Here is a 25,884-nt window from a genome sequence, read left to right as displayed (position 1 = left end):
GTATATATATGTACATATATATGGTCAAAAATGTCATTTCTGATCTCTTTTTGGACAAAACATTGCATTAGTTCAAATAGCAACATGCATATTTTGAACAATTTGAGGCCAAAACTAGGTGTTCATGACCAATGGTTATACAGGTATAGACATGCTATAAGGTCCTTTGTGTCAAAAGTCAAAAATGTCATTTCCGGTCACTTTTAGAAAAAATGTTGCATTAGTGCAAATAAAGATATATATGTTCCGAACAAATTGAGGCTAAACTTAGGTCTCTATGACCAATGGTTAAGGAGATTTAAATATCCTACAGGGTACCTAAGGTCAAAGTTTATAAAATTTCCGGTCACTTTAGGAAAACATGTTGCATAATAGGAATATGCATGTTCTGAAACATTTGATTTCAAAATTAGGTTTCTGTGGCCAACCGTTTTATGAGTTATGGGTGATCCTGGATATCTAGGGTCAAAGGTCAGAAATTTTTTTTTGTTCACTTTTGGGCAAAATTTTACATTAGAGCAAATAGAAACATGCATCTTCTGAACATATTGAAGCCGAAACTAGGTCTCTATGACTAACAGTTTTGGAGATATGATATGCCGGTTCATGTAGGCTCAAAGGTCAAAAATGGCATTTCCGATCACTTTTGGAAAAAATGCTACATTAGAACAAAAAGCAACATGTATGTTCCCAACAAGTTGAGACCAAAACTAAGTCTGTACGATTTTCCATTGCCAAGATATATGGATCCCGTCTTTTAGAGGCGGTCATTTTAAATTCAAAATGGCGGCCATAGCAGGCGTCAGAAACTTGGCACACATTTTTTTTTTAAATTCACACAAATTAAAGATATTTTGTGCCAAGTTTCATGCTTTGGTAATAAAGTGCACAACTTGACCCATAGCTGCTCTACTAAAATGCGCAACCTGGTGCTTTAGCTGCTCTACTATAGCAGTTAATTATGGTATTTTCAATATCCTAAGAGTTTAAGTGCTTAGGAAAATTTTTACATTTGCGGTTGACATGTTATGACACTTGAGGTAAAAATGGAAATTTTTACATTTGTAGGTGAAATGTTATGACACTTGAGGTAAAAATGGAAATTTTTACATTTGTAGGTGAAATGTTACTACATTTGTGGTTAAACAGATTTTTACATTTGTGGGCGATTTTTTTTTACATTTGTGGTTGACATGTTAGAATGTTTTGACATTTGTGGTTATTTTTACATTTGTGGTAGATTTTTAAATTTGTGGGCTCTACAGTCCTAACATACACACAGGTAAACACACGTAAGGCTTTATTCCCGCCTAATATATTATTAACTAAAACTACTTCATTCAAAATTTTTAGAACGCTGATATTAAATTCAAAGAAACAACCCCTGTAACAAAATTGTTTGTTTGTGTTCTAAGCCGATGTAATACCAATTGTTCGCACCAAGACCGTTAGTATAGGCGATGGTAACGTTACATTGGGTGTACTGTGTGAGGCTACTGGATGTACAGGTACTGGAGCTTTACGATGGGAAAAGGACGGAATTCGAATGGATAATTGGAATAAAGAGTCGGAGATTTTATTCGAAAACATTTCCTCAGCTGACGACGGGATATATGAATGTTATAAACAAAATGAACAAAACGAAAGAATAAAACACGCCTTTATGCAGCTGATAGTAAGAGGTAGGTGTTTATTACTGATGTTAATTATTTCCGTATAGCACGGCCGGGTTTGTGTATTTAATTGTTATACTAATAAAAATATTAAGATAGGAAAAAACATTTCTTGACAATGATGAATCAGAGGCCTAAATTTTTTTAAGTAATGTAAAAAAAAGTTCGAGAGTGCCGTTTCATAACGAGATACGATATAAAAGTTTGTATATTATCAGCTCCAAATATGGTGGAGCTGTGATATAGGACTATGGATACTCATTCTGAAATATTCCCCACCTTCGGCCTCCTCTAAGAACGAATAAATTTTTGCCATCTTGCTATCGGCTACCTACTTTGTTAGTTAGAACTAATGCGTTCAATTATTTTGTCTGTTTTAGATTTGCCTGTTTTATTATATGAAACTCCTTTATTTCGTCTTTGACGATTTTAGAGAATATTGAAAACTGAAGAAATTGTTCGACTTTATCCTCTTTTGTCGATGACATTCTACCGAACACAACACTGAAACATTTGACCTGTGGCGGATGCAGGATTTGGCAGTAGGAGGTGCGTGAGAGTCCACGCCACCTCAGTCCCAAATATGGTTGGGGCTGAGGTTTGACAATTTTGAGAATATGGACCTCTAGGTGCTCGGAAATTGCACTCTCATACCTTAAAACCTCATAATTCATATCAAAAAATCGATACAACAATTATTATTATTCTTGCAATTAAGGGATGTGCGTTTGCACCGTGTGCACAAACCCCCTCCCCCAATTTACCCCTGGTGATTCACACTTTATTATTGTTTAGCAATATTGATCTATGTTTTAGAATGTCCACATAACAAATGGTCTCCGCCTGATTGTACCAAGGACTGTGAGGTGTGCTATAACGGAGGGGTATGTGATACATACATTGGAACCTGTATATGTCCTTCGGGATTTTATGGAAGGAGATGCGAAAAATGTGAGTTGGTTTATAATATACAAATATAGCATAATTCAGTGTTAACATAACTAGTAAAGGGGTGCTTTCAATTCTACTACATGACTTTGTAAACTGGAGGGATTACGTTTAAATGTATCAATGCTTCGTAACTTACAAAATTAAATTCAATATTTAAATTGCTTTGTTGTGTTATTAGCCTACAACATTTAGAATGAGAAAAAAAAAACTTCTTTTAACGGAGGTATTAATACTACAGCTTACGTCCTTTTGCATAGACCCTTGAATTGACTAGGAATCAATTTATGCAAAAAATTGTAAACCATTGAAAAATCAGTTATTTTTATATGTAATTAAATTAAAGTTGACATTTGAATAATAAAAATATAATTATATGCAATGAGATTTTAATTATATATAAATATAGGTAAATCATTTAAAAACAGATTGTAAAAATAATGAAGAAAAAAATCTCAGTAAAATTATAATTATATAAAATGAATTACGGAAATTACAGAAAAAAGAAAAAAATTACCCCTTAATGACCTTTGACTCCTTATCCCTGAACACCCTATAGACTCTGCTTAATGCCAATGTATATCTGCAAAGGACAAGACTGTGCTACGTTATTTGTGAGACATATAGTCTTTTATACGATTTTTGGTTTTTTGACCCTAATGCCCCTTATGTGACCTTTGATTCCAAGTTGTGAACAACACATAAATGGGAGGTGGCACCGGTTCTACTGACCAAGTTTTAATTAAATCGGTCCAGTAGTTTGCCACTAGCAGCCTTTTAAAATGTTGCCAGAAAGAAAGAAAGAAAGAAGGAAGGAAGAAACTGCTAAGAAACAGAACCCAGTCAGCTGCTGATGACTGGGTAATAAATGTATCAAAACAACGAAAGTTGTATATTGTTCCAGATTCTAGTGCTATGACAGCAGAATGACTAATTAAATTGCACAAGGAGAACAACAAATCACATGATTAAGAGTCAAATCATATCTGAAAGTATGTAGAAAGAAAAACCAATATATCCCCATGATATATACTACTAAATAACACAGTTAGCCTATGCCAATATCAAGAAAAAAAATGTTTTTATCACTTAAAAGTTGTAAAATATAAATGTGAATGAAATATTGTTATTTTAAATCAATCGTGTTTGTAGTTGATGCAATAGAAATGATATGATTCCACTTAATAGGGGTTAAAATGTATTTTGAACATTTTGAAAACTCAGAAAGTCTCCCCTTAATAGGGTTGGCAGTAGTGTTAATATATACATATATATATATATATATATTTCCATTTGGTTCACCGAAAAGTGTCTCCTTAAGTGGTGTTTCCCAAAGGAGAGGTTCCTGTCATATGCTATCCGGGATGCGCCGGGATAGCAAAATTACTCCACTAATACTCTCCGTCCTATACTACATTGCATTACTGGTTGAGGGCTTTACTCTATACTCAGGGACCAGTCATTGTAATATGACTGCTCCCTGCTCCACTAAGGTCCCATGCTCCCCATATTTTTGTACTAACCGAACCATGTGTTTTGGCTTAAGGACGTTACTCCACACATGTCCTGTGTATATCTCCATTATAAACGAACACTAACCAACTATGCATTTTGGGTAAGAGGATTTTCAAGATTCAATTATTTTAATGCTACAAGAGTCATCGAGGGCAATTATCCGCAATCACAAATTCACAATCACAAAAACAATTAAAATAACAATTTAAATAAGAAACGCCAAAGCTATGTCCTAATGCTGAGTTCTTTACCGTAGTAAAAATGAATGTCACGATATTGAAGGTAATTATTTGTTATGGCAGTTTAAAAATAGCAAAATAACGAATGGTAACTGTTGGTGAAGACATTTTGAGAATTAGTAAAGAATACCTTTGAGTACGTTGTTGCCTCGAGTATGGGATGAAAAGGGTGAAAGGATGTATCTCGGGATTGCTTCCTAAGCAAAATGCGATTGCCTGCCCTCAATTGTTGTCTATCATCATGACTATCATCCTCATTATCACGATCATCATCATCAACATCATCATTATTTATTATTATTATTATTATTATTATTATTATTATTGTTGTTGTTGTTGTTGTTGTTGTTATTTCTTTTTCATTATCATTATACTCATACTATATTCTTAATTTAGTGAGAAAAACATTATTCCAAGCAGCCAAGTTATTTATCTGTAGCATTTTTTTTATATGAAATTGTATGTTTACTATTTTTAGTATTACTGTATTTGCACGATAAATGTGTATTTCGTTTTCCCGCTGCTGGTGATAATCGATTTGGACGTGATGGTCAATTCCCATGCAACAGTGTAACCGAAGGCGGATGCATTGGGAATCTGTTTTGTCCACTATCATCATCATCATCATCATCATCATCATCATCATCTTCATCATCATCATCATCATCATCATCATCATCATCATCATCATCATCATCATCATCATCATCATCATCATCATCATCATCACCATCATCATCATCATCATTATCATCATCATGTTATTATTATTATTATTATTATTATTATTATTATTATTATTATTATTATTATTATTATTATTATTATTATTTTATTATTATTATTATTATTATTATTATTATTATTATTATTATTATTATTATTATTATTATTATTATTATTATTATTGTTATTATTATTATTATTATTATTACATGTTTACTGTTTTTAGTTTTATTTGCAGTGGCACCATAATGTGTTTTTTGTTTTCCAGCTGCTGGTGATAATCGATTTGGACGGGATGGTCGAATCCCATGTAGCAGTGAAAATGGCGGATCATGCATTGGGAATCTGATTTGTCCACCTTTGCCACAAGGTTGTGCCTGTCACGCTGGCTGGAAAGGACTCGACTGTAGAACGGGTAAGTTTAATATCGGAAAGAAAAATACAAGTTCAATCTTTAATTTATTATGAAAATTCTCAATAATCAAGTATGATAAATTGAGAGATACCGTAAATAACGTAGAAGAACTTAACTTCTGTACTATCAGCTTTTCTAAAATTAAAATAATACCATCATAAACCAATCATTTAAATTGAGTAAGGACAATAGGATTTACTGCCCAGAAGACGTCATTGAGTAAGGACAATAGGATTTACTGCCCAGAAGACGTCTGCCCAAATCTGGAATATATTAATATCGTAGCACTATTCTTTTAAGCGTTTTACCATTAAGGGCATTTAAGCTAATTAAAATATCGTAGACCTAAAATAAGACGAAACTTTTTTTCTCTCTATTTAAAAAAAAAATTATTTCCAAAAAAAAAAACACATTGAAACACAACTTCACTAAATTCTGTAATATTAACTTTCCTAATATTAAAAATATTACCATCATAGACCAATCGTGTACTATAAGTAAGGACAACATTGGAAGATAATTTACATTTTTATTCAGATAACAAGTGCACACCTTCATCTATTGTTAAAATAATGTTAATGATACTAAACAAATATAATAAAAACACCAACAACTATAATGGGAAAAACAACAACAAAAATAATACTTATTTATGATATTAATATGTACTGTTGTATTGTATAGAATGTGCAGGTTACATGTATGGCGCTGACTGTCTACAAGATTGTCATTGTGACGCTTCTGAGTGTGATCGTTCAAGAGGATGTAATGTGAATGCAACATGCCACCCTGGATACGTAGGCGAAAGATGTTTAGGTAACACTAAGTAGGCCTATGTCAAATTAACGTGGACCTATACGTATTATATCTCCATGATAGTTTGTAAAATGTTTATACTAGTAGTCCTCGATCAACAATTAAATAATCAGTAAGGATTGTTTTTATAGACTGAAAACACAATTATGAAGTACCGGTAGTGTATGCATAATCTGGACATAGCCTAATGCTGTATAATAATATACATAGTGTTCATTTTAGTGTATATATTTAATATTTAATTTATGGCTATGAAAGAAGAGGGGCCTAAGGAAAGAATTTCACAGATGAACAGTCTAGACTACCTCAAGTGTGGTGTGGCGTGTGGGGGACTGGCTTGACTCCCCTCCCCCTTAAAATCCGCTACTTTTTGTTTTTTTGGAAAACAATATTATTATAGAATGTGAAGTTGGCATGTATGGCGCTGAGTGTCTACAGGATTGTCATTGTGACGATGATGAGTGTAAGCCTTCTATGATCACATTCATCGTTGTAACATTAAAATCACAATCCCAATCGGTTTGCCGGTTAAAATCCAGCTAGCATAGGATTTTAATTGAAGTCGGGTACTTGACTCCTCGAATAACCATCACCTGGTTGTGCTGGCGATTTCTGTGTTTTATTTATTTATTACCATTTTATTAACCATTAGGCCCTATATCATTAATTTGATCATCCTATAGCTCCATTATATTTATTATCATATTATTATTATTATTATTATTATTATTATTATTATTATTATTATTATTATTATTATTGTTGTTGTTGTTGTTGCTGTTGTTATTCTTATTATCATTATCATATTATTATTTTTATTATTATATTATTTCTATTATCATTATTATGACTATTATTATTATTATGATTATTATTTGTGTATTATTATTATTATTTGTGTATTATTATTATTACTGTATTTATATTATTATCATCGTTATTACTATTATTATTTTATATAAAAGAATCCCATACTAGATAAGTTTTTCACATAAAATTTGATAATGTGAGAAGAACTTAATATTTCTTTGTACGTTTTTATTGCAGTTAAAAATATAACTGAAAATTCGAGTCATACGACGTCTGGTGCAAGTACAACTAATGGTAACGTACTTAGTGTCAAACTAACATGGACCTTTAATTGAAATTATAGCTCCATGATAGTTTGTTTAGGCATGGAGGAATATGTTTAGACTGAACTTATTCTTCCATGGTTTAATTTAAGTGTATCAGTCAATCGCGATCCCTGTCGGTGTATATGATGAAGAATGGTTTAGGTCAGTTTAAGAAAGATTATACACTAACCACTTCTTTTACAGCATCATTGAGGTTATTAAAATGTACCGGTACTAGATATTTTTAACGGGCAAAGTAGTTTTCGGAGATTTTTCAGATTGCAATTGACTCGAAAAAACATTCCATGTCATCCATCACTGGACCTCTGGCTTCCGATGTAGTCTTCCAATAGAGCCCATTGCTGGGCGACTCTCAACTTGTTCGAGGGAAATGTTTCTGGACAACATGTCGAATGCATTAAACCTGTATAATGAATATAAGAACTGAAGAAATATGACGGGAATAAACATGTTGAAAAAAGTAATGAATTTTGAAATTATTCACGATAACGTGCATTTAAAGGAAATATTTATTGTTTAAATGTTCATAATAGAGCCTATTATTACCGATACCAATTTTGAGTGGAGGTGTTTCTCCATAAAAAAAAGTTACAATCATCTGATTTACTATTGTTTATCGCCCCTTAGTACGCAATTATATTGAGAAATGGGAACAATCGAAGGGTGTATACAACTATGGCGCCAGCTCAGTTTGTAGAGTATCTGAGCGGCAATCGGAAGGTCTTAGTTCGAATCCCCACCTTCATTTTGCGAGTTTATTTGGTGTAGATTTCCCCTCAACTAAGAAGGCAGAATTATGTAACTATTTGCGCCTCCTCAAATTTCTTTTACCTGTTTGTATAGTAATTAATAATAAGCACAGCATATCTGTGTATTGTGAAAGCCATGAGCGTAAATACTGCATGGTAAGTTAAAATAAAAACAAAATGCTGGATGATCCCCAAAGAAGACAAGGAAAAACAATGTGTGCCTCTTTTCATTCTGTCATATATTTATATTTCGTTTTATAACTTTATTTTTCGTCTATAGATGCCGAGTACAGGAATGGATTGGAACTACAAATAATGGCGTATTTTATACTTCGCTAAAGCTGGTCATAATATTCAATAGGAGTTTCAAACAATATTTAACAGTAACATCGGCATTGATATCGACTTTCTAATACGGTCGTGGAAATATAATATTTACATTACACAAATTATACATTGTGTATGTACAGTATGATACGATTAAAGCATATGGTCTGTGCGTTATTACAATACCATAGAATGAGACTGTTTCAGCATTAACAACCATAGTCCCACGTTCATTCTACAATATCAGCGACACTTGTATTGTATCTTGCCATGTCTTGGCTCTGTTGATCAATATTGAACAAATTCGTGATTTTCTACGAGGATATTTTTTACAAAGCAAAGGCCTACCAACAAACTATGCATGTACCAATTGGCTCTTTAGCGTCAAGACGCCCTTAAAAATTACAATACTGAATGACTCGTTTATGTTACATTGAAACGTAGCTTAAGCGGTACTTTACAGTCAGGCTATCAAACCAATACAAAACAATTAAAAAAATTATTAATCGATTAAAGAATATGGATGATATTATAGATTGCCTATATTGTTACTTGGAGCGATTTTTCAAGAACTTAAGAATGGACTGCTGTTATTCTGGGATATAAAAGACCAATTAAACTTCAGCATCATCATTCGCTCCTTGATGCTTTCACTTGATGATATTCTCTCTACAGTTTGCATATTATAATTGAAAATCGGCCGATGAAAATTTTGATAATTACTGTAAATATGTATTTGGTAGAAAATATTAATTGGAAGGTCTTGGGTTCAAATCCCGATGAGGACAATTACACGTTTTCTCAAACCTTCATTATTATCATTATTTACCACCAGTGGAGGTGTAATTCCGTACCAACGTTACAATCATTTGCTGTAAAAAAATATATAATAGGCCTATATAATATACAATATAATGTGTATTTATATATGAATATAAATTTAGAATGGATAATGACGAAATCATCTCAAATATTTTGTAAATCCAATAAAGTAGAAATCATTGTTACTAATTTAAGTTTTCTTAAATCTTTGTATTATTAAGAGGACTATTTAAATGGGCATCTATTTGTAATAATAATAATAATAATAATAATAATAATAATAATAATAATAATAATAATAATAATAATAAAAATAATAATAATAATAATAATAATATTATTATTATTATTAATAATATTATTATTATTATTATTATCATTATTTTTATTATTATTATTATTATTAATATTACTGATTCTAATTTTACCGTTATATCTTTTATGATTATTAGTATTGTTATTATAACTATCATTATCAATAGCTATCATATTATTACCATCATTATTTTCATTTTTTTTAAACTATTGACTCTGATTATTATGATGTATCTATTTTTTTTGTCCATGTATTATTTTGAATCTCTAATTTTCACAGATTTTTATGTAGATGGTTATTTTATTGTTTTATATATACTTGTGTGTGTTTTTTAACGTGTATAAACCATCAATTTGATGTGTGCCGCCGATACTAAAACGATTTCAAATTAAGTCTGAATTTGAATCTAGTATTCAATTTTACATTGATCAATAATTTGGGAATATGCTAGACTAATTGTATTATTCAATTAAGATAATTTTGATCTTATATTATTCAATCAAATCATATTTTACAATCAATCAATCAATCAATCAATTATCCAACTGATTGATCGATTAATCAACCAACATATCACTAAACTGATCAATCACCTATAATCCAACAAATCGATAAATCAACCGACATTATTAGTCAACAAAACAATCAGCCTGTGATCCAACAAATCAATCAATCAACCGACATTATCAGTCAACCAATCAATCAGCTCGTAATCCAACAAATCGATCAATCAATTAACACATCAGTCAATCAATCAGCCTGTAATTTACAGATCGATCAATCAATCCAAAAAATCAATCAATATACCAGTAAACATATAAGTCAATTGAATTTATCAGCCTATAATGCAACAAATCAATCAATCAACCAACCAACATCAGTGAATCAATCAATCAGCCTATTCTCCAACATGTCGATTAGTCGACCAACGTTAACATATAACCAACAAATCGATTGAATCAATTAACATATCAGGCAACCAAACAATCAAAATATAATTCATTGTTATATTGTTTCATTATATTTATATATATTTTAATGTTGTTGTTAAGCCGCATCTCAAGGTTTTTTTTTTTTAAATTTAGCCCCATATATATGGCCTAGATATTGATTTTTTATTATTATTTTAATTATTATTATTATTATTATTGTTATTATTATTATTATTATTATTAATAATATTATTAATATTATTATTATTATTGTATAACGAAGACTCTGAAAGGTAACATTTTCACTATCATTATTATTATTATTAGTTGAAATGCAATAGTCAAAATCATTCAAACAATACTAAAACAAACCATAATCGATAAGAGAATATAAATTGTAAAATTTACTGTATTCAGAACTCTGTAAATGTTTTGTATGATGATAATTTATTTGTTATGATGTTACATTTTTAAATAAAATTAAAAGAAAGATAATATCTTGGAGACATGAGACATGGAATAGGTGCTATAATGAGCAGTAAAATAGCAGTATGCACTTTAGTTAGCGTGGTGATTTATGCATTAGACGTGTGCATCCCCTCTTTGCACCGCATCCAAACTGTATTTTCCGTTTTTATAAAAATGTAATAACCTGTGTCAGTACGTGGCTGTCTATTATAACTTTTGATTTAACTATGTACTACAGCTGTTCTGTTTTGTCATTGAATGAAAATAACAATTGCACTCCAATCCGGTTGTTATCTTTTCTTTATTTTTTCAAGCTCAAGTGTATTTATTTCACACAACGAATACATAATTGATAAATTATTCTATAAAATAACTAAACTATTATCTCGTTTCGTCTTGTATTGTCATTTAAATAAACTGTTCCTTGCTGATACTGTCAATTCACGGATTTCTGAAAGCTTTGTGAACTGCTAAACTGTTCACACTGTTCTCTGGTTGAAGGGAAAAAGGGCAGCTCGAAACATAATATCGGAATAATGTAACGTTAATGTTGCATACTGTGGAGTATGCGTGCCCCACCTTTTCTCGGATGCAAGTTGGCCATAGACGGACAACCACTACTATGAGCCGGTGCCAGTATTCTGTGTATCACTGGACATTTTATCAGTATAAATATAAAATTATAGGTAGTTGATACAAACAGTGCTTAAAATTTAGCAACAAATGATGATATACATTATAGGACTACCTATTATAAATAGCCCTTCAACGAAAACAGTTGTGTGAAAAAAATGCGCTATTTAGTCTGTACTTCATGTTGGATATCTGAAGATTGAAACATTCGCCGGACATCTCATCTATCTTTCCTACTGTACGCATTACAAACCTCTATAAAATTGAACTTTCAAAAAAATAAAAAATTTGACATTTGGTAATTGAAATTGATGCTCGTTAATGTACAGTATTAATATTTAATAAAGCTAATCAACAAAATGCATCAAATTAATTTTGGAATCCGTGGTATATAAGTGTAACCGAGGTGTCATAGACTTCTATTATCGTTTTGATTAGGACTACAATAATATTCTAATCTGCACGCACGTTTTATTTAATCAGTCTACACTAATTGCATCGTTTGTAGATTGATGGTATTTACATTGGCTGACTATATATTGACAAATGAACGACGCCTACTTCATAATCTGAGCAAGTATTTCGAAAACAGGCAAAGTTTAGAAGGCAAAGCGCGGTTCTTAAGACCAACCAGAAAACTGATTGCTAGCATCGTTGATTTGTCCGCGGCAGTTGTCGGCAGATGTGAGCAAATGAAATGTTTTTCTTAAAGGTAAATACAATTGATTATTATTGTACATATTTGCTATTAAGTTGTGAAAAATGGGTGGATGACATCCTTAACCCCTACACTTTTTTTACAAAGTTCTAATCAGTACAAACGTCCACAATGAGTCAATCTACACGGATCATATCACGTGGTGCATATTGTTTATACAGAACTACTGTATAATGACGAAGAAAAATACACTTGACATGTATATCGTTGAAACGTTAAGTTTATAAGGACTAGCATAGTTCTTTAGACAAAACAAACAACTAATTATTGACATTATTGAACCCGGTTGTCGGAAAGTGAGCCGGTGAAATGTGTTTCTTAAAGGTAGTTACACTTTTTATATTTTATCAATTTGAGGAAATGCATGCCAATAAAAAACCTATATTATATATTGGATAATTATCTTAAAAGTATGGCAGCACAAATTCCATACTCAACAATAAATGCCCCTGGGCCTTTATTCAAATAAAAAAAAAGTGCAAGTAAAAATACAAAAATCTAAACAATTAAACCAATATAAATGGAATACAATCCAAGCGAGATTTGAAATAAAAATTATTAAACGTATACATTCATCCAGTATCATTCATGTGCTTCTCTCACGAAACTTGTTAATAAAGCTGATCGACTATCGATGAAGGCTCGTAATTAATTTTCTACTACTCTAGAGTTTGTTTACAATATATTAAATAGTATATTTCTTTGCGTAATTAATTAATAATTATCAAAGGACTTGGACACCGGGACATCGTCAATATACGTACAAGTTAGAAAATAATAATAATAATAATAATAATAATAATAATAATAATAATAATAATAATAATAACTATAGACCTGATAGAGATTCTATTGTAAAGTAAATACTGAATGAATATATTAAACCAGTGGCAGATTAAAAGGAAGAAGGGGGGGGGAATTAAAAACAAAGGAAGCAAAAATTTAAAAAAAAAAAAAAAAAATTCTACTCAGATTTTAAGTCTAATTTCAGAGGTGTCATAATCATAAATGTTCAATTTTCTTACCTCAGCCACAACTATGGTGGGGCTGACGTACATAGACCCTCCATTTTGTAAAAGTTCTTCTCTGCCCCCCTCTACTTAAAATTCCTGGATCCGCCACTGTAAATTTGATATGTTATGAATCTTTTCAGCTCTAAGTTTCAATAAAAGGAAGGATAGTTTTTGCTTATCATGTTTCCATATTTTATATTGCATGACTTGGTGAAGCACTTTATAATCGATTAGTCCTCTAATCCGTTAAAAGGAAGTATTTCCGGGGCCTCACCCCGGCTCCCACAGGGGATGGCCCCCACAGGGGATCGTCCCCTCGATCCTACTGGGCCCCAGGCGGCCCCCAGCCAACCGGTCCGGGCAGCTAAGCTTCCCCGGCCCACAGCCGCTCTCGGCGGCCCTGATAATGTGAAATAGGCCTATATAAATATATTAAAGTCATTTGTGTTGGCCATTGATGCTGGGTTGGTGATGCCTCTTTTAGTGTCAATCAGTAAATGATTGGTGAGAATTATCCGTTTTTCTTTCAGGAGTATGAAATCGTAATAGGAATCTTGTAATATTTAATCTGAAATTGATAAGCTTAACAATGTACTTGGGAATTCATAGGGAATTACTGAAATATGCTATGGCCTATGCTGTCCTGTATGTCATGCACAAAATAAATATTCTTTACAAAAACATTTTATATTATTATATTTAAACAAGTTGATTGCTTATTATTGTAATCATACTAATGATCCTGACGTACTGAGGAGAGTTTTATCGAATTTGATTTGTACCTGTGGTGTCATTTTATTTACAGTATAATATTTAGGATTCACTATTTTTATTTTACTAAAATTTAACTAAATGAGAAGACCTTGTTTGCAAGGATATAATGTTTTTTTTTTTTTTTTGTTTTTTTATTAATCAAATTAGTTAATAGTAGATCTTAAAGAGGACCGATAAATATTGTTCAAATATTATTTTAACAGGAATTGTGTTTCTTGATAGCTCTGATTGGACATTCTACAGGTAATAATACAGAGTAACACGTTGATTTTCTTGATATGTTCTCTACTTGCGTTAATCCTTAACACAATTCGAATTAGCGCTTCATACTTTAAAGTTCAACATTTAAGTTAACCTTTGATATGAATTTAAAAGTTGAAAATTCAAATCAAACAACAGCATTTGTACAAATTCTGCTTCGATTAATATTTTTCATTGTAAACAAAATCACTACTTGATATTGTTTGCCTCCATCGTGTGAATATTTTTTTTATGTGCCGGCGTTGCCACCTAAATAATAAGACAGAAATTAGTCGATATTGGTAGTGCCTTGATCATGTGCCTAAAGGAATAAAATGAAAAAAAAATATGTAATGTTTTGTTTCTAATTCAAGCTTCAGCCTTAAATATATAACAATAGTTTGTGTGAATTACATTTTATTTACGTAGGCCTATGTATAATAGCTTCCTTGAAGGTTATTTTCATGTTTTAGGTAATGATGGTAATGATGGTGAGTTCAAATTCAATATGGTAGGCTTCACTTCAACTCCTGTTGTTGATGATAGTGGGCAAAATGATGTTCGTGGTTATACACTGGGCTCCGATAGATCATATAATATCACACTCAACATTTCACTCGTAGTCGACACAAATCTATCAGGACAACTGCTATGCGAAAATCCTCCCTTGTATGTTGGATTCAAGGAGGTAGTTAAATGTAAGCCAGATAAAAATGATGATGCAAACTGGACTCTGCTTAAAACTAACGTTATTAGCAACACTACTGAAGCTCGAATAGGCGTATTTACTGCGTACGCTGAGAAGGGTAATCGAAGTGGCACTGCTACTATAATAGTTCACCATGCAAACAGTAAGTTTTATTTTTCATTTTTTCCATTATAAATTCACTATGGTAATTATCAACAACAACTTTGGGAACGTACTGAGTATTCCCTGCGTTAACACGTCAGGTAGGGCAAAAGATCACCCTAACAACACAAACAAGAACAACAACCATAATGATAACAACTACCGTAATAATAATAATAATAATAATAATAATAATAATAATAATAATAATAATAATAATAATAATAATAATATATCAGATATCTAGAAAACTATATCATTTTGCGCTATGCATTATTTTTTACCTCCCAAAAGGGGGCGCCCCTCCTATATCCCCCTGATTGTGATTATTTTATTTTATTGATAATCCTGGGATTTTTTTTATTATCTTGAATACATTTGAATGGTAAAGAACAAATGCAATTCAACTCGTTTTTATATATACTGATTCGTCGTTATAATATTATATTTTGAGGAGGGTGATTCAATCTATGAATTAATATTTTATGAATTGTTGTATACTCATGCTTTCATCCTTAAGCATTTGGGATACTTTTCCTTTCAAATAAAAATGAATAATTAAAACGAATGAATACACAATACTGTAGGGTAAGTTTACTTTCACAGAAACAGTTAAATTTATATTGCGCCAATAGTAAATACTAGAACACTGTTTCACTTGTATTAAACTAGGCCTATTGTAAAACCACATAATGTCTATGTCCTTCTTTTATTTAGGACCTTAGGATGGGCTTCCTTTTCCTTTTGTTAGTACACTGGATAGTATTTGATTTAAATGAATGTCAAGGAAACAGAAATAAACAATAAAAATAAGCCACGTACAAAGCATTCATAAAAAATAAATCGCCATATGCAAGGCTCAAGACTACTAGGCATAGGCTACAGAAAATAAATAGGAATTTTAAAAATAGACAAGATGTATGAAAATAATTTTTGAATTAGAGCTGGAGATGCTTATTAACGTTCCCTCTTCATTGTAAAAAGAAGCCCATTTTTTAGTCTGTAAGAGTAATATTATCTATAAAAAAAAACCTGAAAAGAAGTGCTAATCCTACTATGGGCTTCTTTTTGAGATGGGCTTTTTCGAGATTACTTTTACACACAAAGAGGGGGTTTCTTCTCAATATTGGCTACTTCTTGTGGTTAAGCCTAGCTTTTAGCGGTTAATTAGTAAATATTACATGATTATCAAATTAGTACATATAACCAATTTACAGCTAGTATTTGAAAAACCACGTAACAAAAATTGATTTTTGTTTTCAAAGCCCCTGTAATACCAATTGTTCGCACCAAGACCGTTAGTGTATTTGATAGTAACGTTACATTGAGCGTTTACCAATGTAGCGGAAATATTGAAAGCTTACGATGGGCGAAGAATGGAGATTATAACGAAGAATGGGATGGGCTGACGGAGATTTTATTCGAAATTACAACATTGAATGATTCTGGGATTTACGAATGTTATATAAATGGCAGCCGGAATGAAGGAAAACACGCTTTCATGCAGCTGATAGTAAGAGGTACGGTAGGTAAATGGTAAATTGAACTTATAGCTTATACTGATTAAAAGTAGTTATATCTACGTAGACAATGACCATTACAGCAAAGTTGCGCCCCTTGCATGTTACTATGACGCAACAAAACCACAGGAAGGATGAGCGCGTATGTTAATTTATCTGGATCCTGCTAACCGTTAGCTGCCGTGTGTGAACATAGCCAGTGTTAAAACGTACGCAAAAAAACTTCGTTTGTGGGATAACAACACGTAACACACGCGTATTCTTGGCCCTGCATGCTCTGATTGGTCAGTAGTTATGTTTGTCACTCCGTAAAGGTCCCATTTCGGACTGTAAATTATATGGAAGAATGGATAGATGAGATGATGGATAAGAGTAGAAATGATGAAAGGAGGGATAGCGGGAGAGAGGAAATAAATAATTAATAAAATGAGCTAATGTTTGGATAAATGGATAAACGGAAGAAAAAAAAAAAGCATTGTAAATTGTTTGTATCTTCATCTGTCTGAAATTCCAGAAAACAATGATTTTCGTTAGTTCAAATAAATTCATTTAGTTTAACTTATAGAATATTTCATTTTTTTTTTCTTTTGAAAATATAATAATATTTTTATAATATGATTATTTATATATAATAACATTAATATTGTGAGGTGTTAATTTCATTCAGTGGCGTAGTAATGGGCAATGCAGTCAGTGAAAAGCATTTATTTCGATGAATTTTCTGAAAACGCGAATCGGTATTATAATTGTTATTTTCATTCTTTAAATTCAAAATGTTGGAGCTTCTGCTACCCCACAAGTGCCCTAAACACAGGGTAAATTAGTAGCTCCTCTGCCTACGACGCTTAATATGAAAGGGCCCGGTAGGCCTAAATAATTTTGCACTGGGGACCTTATTCATCTAGACGCCACTAATTTCATCTCATTTTAGATTTAACATTGTATTTACCAGGGTTGACTTGTTTTTCAGAATGTCCACATAACAAATGGTCTCCGCCGAATTGTAATAAGGAGTGTGACGTTTGCTACAATGGAGGGGTGTGCGATACATACATCGGAACTTGCATATGTCCTTCGGGATTTCATGGAAGTAGATGCGAAATATGTGAGTAGGCCTAATATGCAAATACAATATTAGTCATTGTTTATTATCTATTCTTGTAGTGATTTCTACTTAAAATAACTTTGGACTTAACTTAGGATTCTATCAAAGCAATTAGACAAAACCTTTAGAAAATGTATACAAACGACATGTATTATAGAAGCCGGAATAAAATGTGTACTTGTCTAATAATCGAGTATTAATAATATTGAATTGATTAGCGGGTTGATGTACGCACAACGTAACTCTCGCATGTGGTGGCAGAATTTAGGAAAGAAAATATTATTAGATTGCAGCTCGTCTTCAATTGAAATTTAGAAGGACAAAAATCTCATAAATTAGTATACGGGTTTAATGCAGTTTATATATATGTTATCCAACGGCGATTTGGATGGCCGAGCAGTTTAAGGCAGGGGCGCCGCTGTCCGCAACGTAAAGCTGGTTCGAACGACACAGTCGCCGATGGTTCTGTTGGTGGAAAAAGTCTTTTCGGATAAGAATTCTAAACCTGTAAGCCCACTGTACGCAATTTGGCTTATGTGCAATTTGGCTCAATCGAGTTACCCCGGTATACTGGTCCATTCAGCCCCTCTTGTAGACGAGAGAAGTTGGTACTGGTTTACTGGGTACCTCAGATACGAAGAGACTCTTAGAGGAATGGAGAAGCAAGTGACTGTAAGTTGTTAATCTAATCTGTACCGTGAATGTCTATTTGTTTTTCAGCTGCTGGTGGTAATAAATTTGGACGTGATGGTAATATTCCGTGTAAAAGTAAATCTACGGACGAATGCAAAGGGAATCTGATTTGTCCACCTATGCCACAAGGTTGTGCCTGTCACGCTGGCTGGAAAGGCCTCGACTGTAAAACGGGTAAATCTATTATAATGGAAGTTGTCAATGCGATAATACTTATTATAAGCTTTCCAGAAGTTAAAAAATATTTATTAGAATAATAATAATAATAAAAATAATAATAATAATAATAATAATAATAATAATAATAATAATAATGATAATAATAATAATAATAATACTGTAATCACAATAATAATTTAATAATGTAAATTATTATAGCAATAAAAATACAGTAATAATAGGCTTAATAATAATAAGCCTATACTAAAAAAATGCCTAATACTAATAATATATGCGTAATACTAATAAGCCTGTTAATAATCCTCATAACATGGCTAATAATACTTATCGGCCATTAACAAGCTTAATAATAATATATGTAATTTATAAACAAACGCCCATTGTTTATATAGCAGTATATTAAAAAAATATTTATAATAAATATTAATATCATTATGTTTTGTTACATTAAGAATGTGAACCTGTTAAGTATGGCGCTGACTGTCTACAAGATTGTGCACTGTTTTTCGGCGATTGTGACCTTGACCCTGGCCATTCAAAGATTTATCACCTTTAGATTGTGGTCATGGAACATTATGGCCACAATCATTCTGATAAAAATTGTTGGCTGTTCTATACAAAAAAGTACAAAGTTTTTTGTTGTTCGTGATTTTGATTTTTTTTACCCTTTTCCTTCGAAATTTAGTCACCTCTAGATCTTTGGTCATGGATCATTGTGACTAAGTTTGATGCAATTCTGATATAACTTGTTGGCTGTAGGCTGTTATATATAAAAAAGTAGTTTTTCGTCGATTGTGACCTTGAACTTTGACCATGACCCTTAAAAAATTATTCACCTCCAAATCTTTGGTCAAGAAACACTGTGTCCAATAAAAACTGTGGACTTTTCACAGACACACACACTACCTACACACCCCACACATACACACCTACCTAAACACACACACGCACACAGACAGCTAAAATAATAAATAAACATAAATAAATAAATAAACAAACAAACATCGTTGGCGGAGGTAATAAACATGTAAATGAATAAATGAATAAACATAGGCGAAATCATTAATAATATAAATAACAATATCAATAATTATAATAATAATAGCAATAATATCAATAATAATATCAACAATAATAATAATAATACTAGGCCTAATAATAATAATAATAATAATAATAATTATTATTATTATTATTATTATTATTATTATTATTATTACCATTATTACAACCATGTTACAACTACATCATTATTAAAGTAGGGAAAGGGGACACCATCGAAACCAAAACAAAATCTGTTCATTTAATAGTGGTGTCCCCTGAATAAGGCCCTATCCCTATTTAGAGAATACTAACTAAAAACGTAAAACTTTATTCCAAATTTAAGGGGGTTTGGCACACAGTCATACGACAATGGCATAGATGAGATTATATATTTATTTCATAATATTAAGCCTAATAATATTAACATAATTTGCAATGCAAATACAGCTGTAAATTTTTCCAGGATTTAAGTGCTATGGCATGAATAGAGTAATGACTAAAAAATCAGGGTGCAGCTTACGGTATGAATTTCAATCGTCTATGAAAGTACTCAGAAAAAAAAAAGAAAAAAGAATCCTAATATGTATCAAGAAAACACTGATTCGATGCTAAATGTTTGGTTTAAAAGATGTGAAATAAAAATGTTGTTTTTCTTAGTCTATTGTAGTTGTTGTAAAATTTAAAAAAAAGTGTCACCTAAATAGAGGCAAGATTGTGCTGATTTTACCAATCTGTTGTTGTTTTTATATATTATAGAATGTGAAGCAGGCAAGTATGGCGCTGACTGTCGGCAAATTTGTCATTGTGACGCTGTTCAGTGTGATCCTTCCAAAGGCTGTGATGAGGACGCAACATGCCACACTGGCTACAATGGTACAAGATGTTTAGGTAAAAACATTAAACTTTAAATCACAATAATTTTGTTTATTAGAAACAAATAAACACGTACGTTCGAATTTCCTAAATTTGTTGTGATTTGTTTGTGGTTATAGTAAAAAGTACCAAGACCATATAGGCCATGTACAATAGGTCACTGATTGGATGAGTGCTCTGTGTTGACAAACAGATCCATTTTGAAAAGCTCTTTAATGTTGCCTAAAATTTGGCAAGTGAATTTATGAGACCATGGTAGCGCATGGATTTAAAGCGGTACCAACAATTATGTTCTGACACTTACATCCACCATCACTTGATTTCTCAGATTCAACCGCCATTATCAAAATAATTTGTGAGGACCGTACAGATAATTTGACGTGTGACTCTATGTACACGATACGCGTACTTACTGCAGTCTATGGCCGAATGCACCCTGGTGTGGTTTACTGTGATCACCAAGATATACATAGCACAGATTGCGCGATGGACGTGTTTCAGGACATCTCTGGGAGGTGTGATGGTAAAAACAGATGTCCTATAACCGCTTCAAATAGCAATTATGATGACCCTTGTGAGGGTACCCACAAGTACTTGAACATTAAATATGAATGCATGATACTTTCTGAAGGTAATTCCAATTATCTTAAGTGGCGTACGGTAAAATGGCCAAAGAAAATGCGCCCCCCCCCCACCCTAAAAAAAAGGCCCAAGTAAAAATGGTCACAAATGAGAATAGGTCAAAATGGCTCAGTGATAAAATTTAGTAATAAATCTGATTTAAAACTATTTCAACTACATAAATGCTGCAAAAATTCTAACATTGAATCAATAAAGCAACATTGATACCGTAATGATTTAAAAAAAAAAATTAAAATATTTTATTTTTCCAAAAGGAATCTAACAATAATTTGCCATTTAAATTTTTTGTAGAAATTATATAAACATTAATAAAATATTCTATAGATTTAATTTTTAATTAGTAATAAATAATTTTTTTTAATTGTCGTTTTTATATATATATTTTTATTATGTTCAATATGTAATTGAAATATCTGTAGTCATCAACGATATTCTAGTGGCCACTTAGTTTGTTAAATATTTGTTTTAACTATCTATTAATAATGAATCGGTTAGGTCAGAGGCCTATGATAAATAAATGCTTCTATAAATACATTTAGGAAAAAATGCCACTCTGTTTCTGACTTTAAATTAATAACATATTTGTTTCTTGTAAATGACCTATTCACATCTTAATTCAACTTTTGAGGTATTTTCTTTTCTTTAATGTGCAATTTTACTTAAGATCAAAATAACAAAAACAACAATATATAAGATTTGTCCACGTTTAACTTTCAGACAGTCCTACATCTTTCAGAGGGCACACCACTCATGGCATTGTGCATTCTAGTCATCATACGGCGTGTAGTGTGACAACAACTGATGGTAACGTACTTAGTACCAAATTAACATGGACCTACAATTCATACTATAGCTCCATGATAGTTTGTTTAGGCATGGAGGAATATGTTTAGACTAAACTTATTCGCCCATGATGGTTTAAGTCATGTATCAGTCAATCGCGAACCCTGTTGGTAAAGATGATGAAGAATGGTTGATGCCAGATAGTTATACACATATATGCACTAATCCTTTACTTTACAGCACTACTGAGGTTATTGTAATGGAATATTTTAACTGGCAAAGTAGTTTTTGAAGATTTTTCAGATTTCAATACCAGAATTATTTTGATAAGGACATTCACAGTCATCCACCATTATATGCACTGGTCTGGTTGTAAAAGCAATCTACCAAGCCGACTTTCAACGATGAAAAATTGTTTCTGGACAACGTGTCGAATGCATTCAATCCTGTTGAATTACCGAAATGAAAAAATATGGCTGGGATAACCATGTTAAAAGAAGTAATGATTTTTGAAAATTATCTTATGATAATTATTTTTTTTTAAATATTTTATCGATAAAGACTATAAATTAAGCCTATCAATACATTATTTTCAAAAAAAAAGAAAAAAACGCCTACTTAACTTTCAGCAATGAAACATACGATTCAGGCATAAATTTAAGGAATAGTTTTACTGTAATAAAGTTCCCTTTTTGTCGTCTCCTTTGCTTATATACTAAAGATTTGTTCAGCTTTCGTGTTGTGGTTTAACTTTTTGCAGATTTTATTCCCATGCCGAGTTTAGTACTTTGCCTATTTTTCCTCAATAATTAATTTGAATTCTGTCATAAGTTTTTTTTTTTTTTTTCGGAGGAGATACACCCACTTTCTATGTCATAAATTTCTACCGGTATATGTTTTAACATAATTTTTTCATCTATAGGTAGTATACTCAGCAAAATTATTCTAAGGCAATGAATTGAAGCTACAAATATTGGCGTATGTTATTCAATCCAATCCAATCTTTGACTTACAAGGCGCATTACACAAGCCTCAATACGCCAATTTGAGGGAGTGCTCAGGAAAAAAGAAACAAAGAGAGAAAGGTGAATACAGGGAAAAAGCAGCAAGCAGAAAAGAGAGAAAAGAAGGAAAAAATAGACATAAAGAAAACATTAAAATGAATAGTCACATTTCAGCATTGATTTCCAAATACGATCTTCGAGATATCTATACGATTCAGCTATATGATCGTGCATGGTTTCAATAACACATTGAATTAGACTGTTGCAGTGTTAAATCGCATTTGACCGTCAATATCAAAACGGTATACGTATTGTATCGCTTAAAAATTATATAGTAAATTTTAGGTATATTTTATTAGTATAAGTTTTGTGAATAATATAAAATTTGACACTAAACAATGACTTGGCAGCAGACATAGTCTAATCGTAACATTAATCCGATCATCTTAATTATTATTCAATTGAAAGATGTTTAAACAATTAATTATCATTGACATCATTATTACTATTATAATTATAGTTATAAATTGTATTATTATTATTATTATTATTATTATTATTATTATTATTATTATTATTATTATTATTATTATACGGTATAATAAATACAATCAACAATCTTATGCATGAATTTGAAGTCCTACTTTATGGACAATAAATAGCGTTCCTGTACCCTAATATTAACCCATACTCTCAATTTAACCCACCCTAAAAACCAACTAAAGATCAGGTGCTTTACTGTATTTTCAGTATATCTATGATCATAAACCCGAAAAATATAACAAAATATTAATATAATCTAATAATATACCAAAAATGCCAAAATGATGTCCATCTTTTGATATATGTTATTGAATTTATTATGAGTTTTAAATAATGTACAATCAGATATGTTTTAAATGATTCTTTTGTGTTATATTACTGGTAGCTTAATATAATAATCAAGTTTTGTAGAATAAAGAACCATACAGTTATTAGTTTATAACCGCTCGGCATCCTTTATAATAATATTTATTTTCTCTTGATTTTTAGTAGTATGATATTAATATAACAGTAGAGTTTATAATTCTGATTGTAATCGCAATTTATAATCACAATTCACAATTAATTGTGTTGAATGTGTTATGATCTATAATTGGTCGGTCTTGTTTTTAGAATAATGACTTCTTCGTTTATTTTTATTACCATGATGGTGGAATATATAATTGAAATTTGTAATGTTTTAAATCGTCCGGCCTTCTTTATATTCATAATAGAACTTTCTTTCTTAAAGTTTTTAGTAGTAAGATATTAAGTTTATAATACTAACATTAAGTTTAAAATGCTAATAATAATGAAAATTTGTATGATATTTTATAGTTTGGTTTATAATCCTCCGGCCTTGTATTTTGTATGATATTTTTTTGCAGTTTTTAGTTTAGTTTAGTAAAATATTATGCTACTAGAGTTTAAATTGATACACATTGTAAAGCCGCATTATGTATAGTCTCATGGCGCAAATGAATTGTTTTATAATACTTATTATGTATTATTAAATAAACCGATTTATTTTTTGTTTTAAAATTACAATAGCATTCATACTATCAATTATAAAAATTATCGAACGCTTATGCTTTATTTACAGCAATGCTTTTTTAAAACACATGTGACTATTTAACAGTACAGTGTTAATTTGTATTAAGATAATATAATCATTTGTATAAACCATTTTATTTATAAAAAAATATCTGATAGGCCTACTTGTTGTTTTTCAAAATTACAATCACAACTAGACTTACTATGTCTGTTTGAACAACAGAACATAGGGCATCTCCCCATTACTTTAATGAGAAATGAAGTTGAAATTGCAACAAAAAGAAAAGTCGTTAAAACGTATTAAGTAAAAAGAAAAACACGGAAAATTAATATAATTTTAAATGAAGTGGAAAAAATTGAAGTGGAAAAAAAAAAGAAGCAAATTCATTGCGGTGTTATTATTGAGCCTGGAACTATGGCTGCAATGGTAATAGCTAAGTACATCGTGACCCATAACCAATGCACGCTATATGAGCCGACATTGAATAGGAAAGTACATTTTCAGTTCATAGCGATTCAATGAACGAAAGAAAATGTCATTTTTATCCATCTATAACTGGGACGTAAGGAATTTAAATGACCCTCAAATTTACAGCCCAACCTGGATCGTCCCCTACATAAATATCTTCCTTGTAACTTGTGTTAAACTTTCCCGAAAGTTTTATTCGGATCAGTTGACCAGTTTTTGAAATATCTGGTCTAGAACGTTTTCCTTTAACTGTACTTCTGAGAAAAGCCAATAATCTATATAATGAAAAATGTACGGTAATGCATTTTTCTCCACTTTTTATAGCATCATTTATATATTTTTTTAAATCCGGGTTTAATACGCAAGTGTGAATAGCTTGCAACTAAATCACGAATATAATACTACTATTATAATAATATTAGGTTTTTGTTATTAATGCATTTATTATTGCATATTTATTATTACTTTATTATAATTATATACTATTATTATATATTACTTATTTATTAATCTTATTATTAATGAAAATAAGAATAATAATTATTTAATTGTTTGTATAAATTGTCAGTTATCAGTTCGCATATATATATATATATATATATGTATATATATATGCGAACTGATAACTGACAATTTATTGTATTTTTTAAAATTATTTATTTATTTTTGTATATATACATATATAT

General features: G+C 31.1%; 2 protein-coding genes across 2 annotated transcripts in view; both read left to right on the top strand.

Annotated features, from left to right (window-relative positions):
- LOC117123245 (tyrosine-protein kinase receptor Tie-1-like) overlaps positions 1–9,599 on the top strand; it is a 13,153-nt gene extending 3,554 nt beyond the window's left edge. The window contains exons 3-8 of the mRNA XM_033269099.1: positions 1,416–1,682; positions 2,490–2,624; positions 5,370–5,516; positions 6,201–6,332; positions 7,380–7,436; positions 8,498–9,599. Of these exons, the coding sequence (XP_033124990.1) occupies positions 1,416–1,682; positions 2,490–2,624; positions 5,370–5,516; positions 6,201–6,332; positions 7,380–7,436; positions 8,498–8,556 (797 nt within the window). The 3' untranslated portion in view covers positions 8,557–9,599. The remainder of the gene's footprint in view (positions 1–1,415; positions 1,683–2,489; positions 2,625–5,369; positions 5,517–6,200; positions 6,333–7,379; positions 7,437–8,497) is intronic.
- A 2,695-nt stretch (positions 9,600–12,294) lies between these two features.
- Positions 12,295–22,460, top strand: LOC117123248 (tyrosine-protein kinase receptor Tie-1-like). The gene is made up of 8 exons (XM_033269106.1): positions 12,295–12,427; positions 14,424–14,463; positions 14,934–15,311; positions 16,576–16,830; positions 17,801–17,935; positions 18,656–18,802; positions 20,609–20,740; positions 22,085–22,460. The coding sequence occupies exons 1-8, from the start codon at positions 12,413–12,415 to the stop codon at positions 22,258–22,260; spliced, it is 1,278 nt and encodes a 425-aa protein (XP_033124997.1). The 5' UTR covers positions 12,295–12,412; the 3' UTR covers positions 22,261–22,460.
- Positions 22,461–25,884: the final 3,424 nt, after the last annotated feature.

The sequence above is a fragment of the Anneissia japonica genome, unplaced genomic scaffold (assembly GCF_011630105.1).
Source record: "Anneissia japonica isolate Jap-2015-1 unplaced genomic scaffold, ASM1163010v1 scaffold639_len268944_cov154, whole genome shotgun sequence".
Lineage (NCBI taxonomy): Eukaryota > Metazoa > Echinodermata > Crinoidea > Comatulida > Comatulidae > Anneissia > Anneissia japonica.
This window is presented reverse-complemented; position numbering and strand designations above follow the sequence as displayed.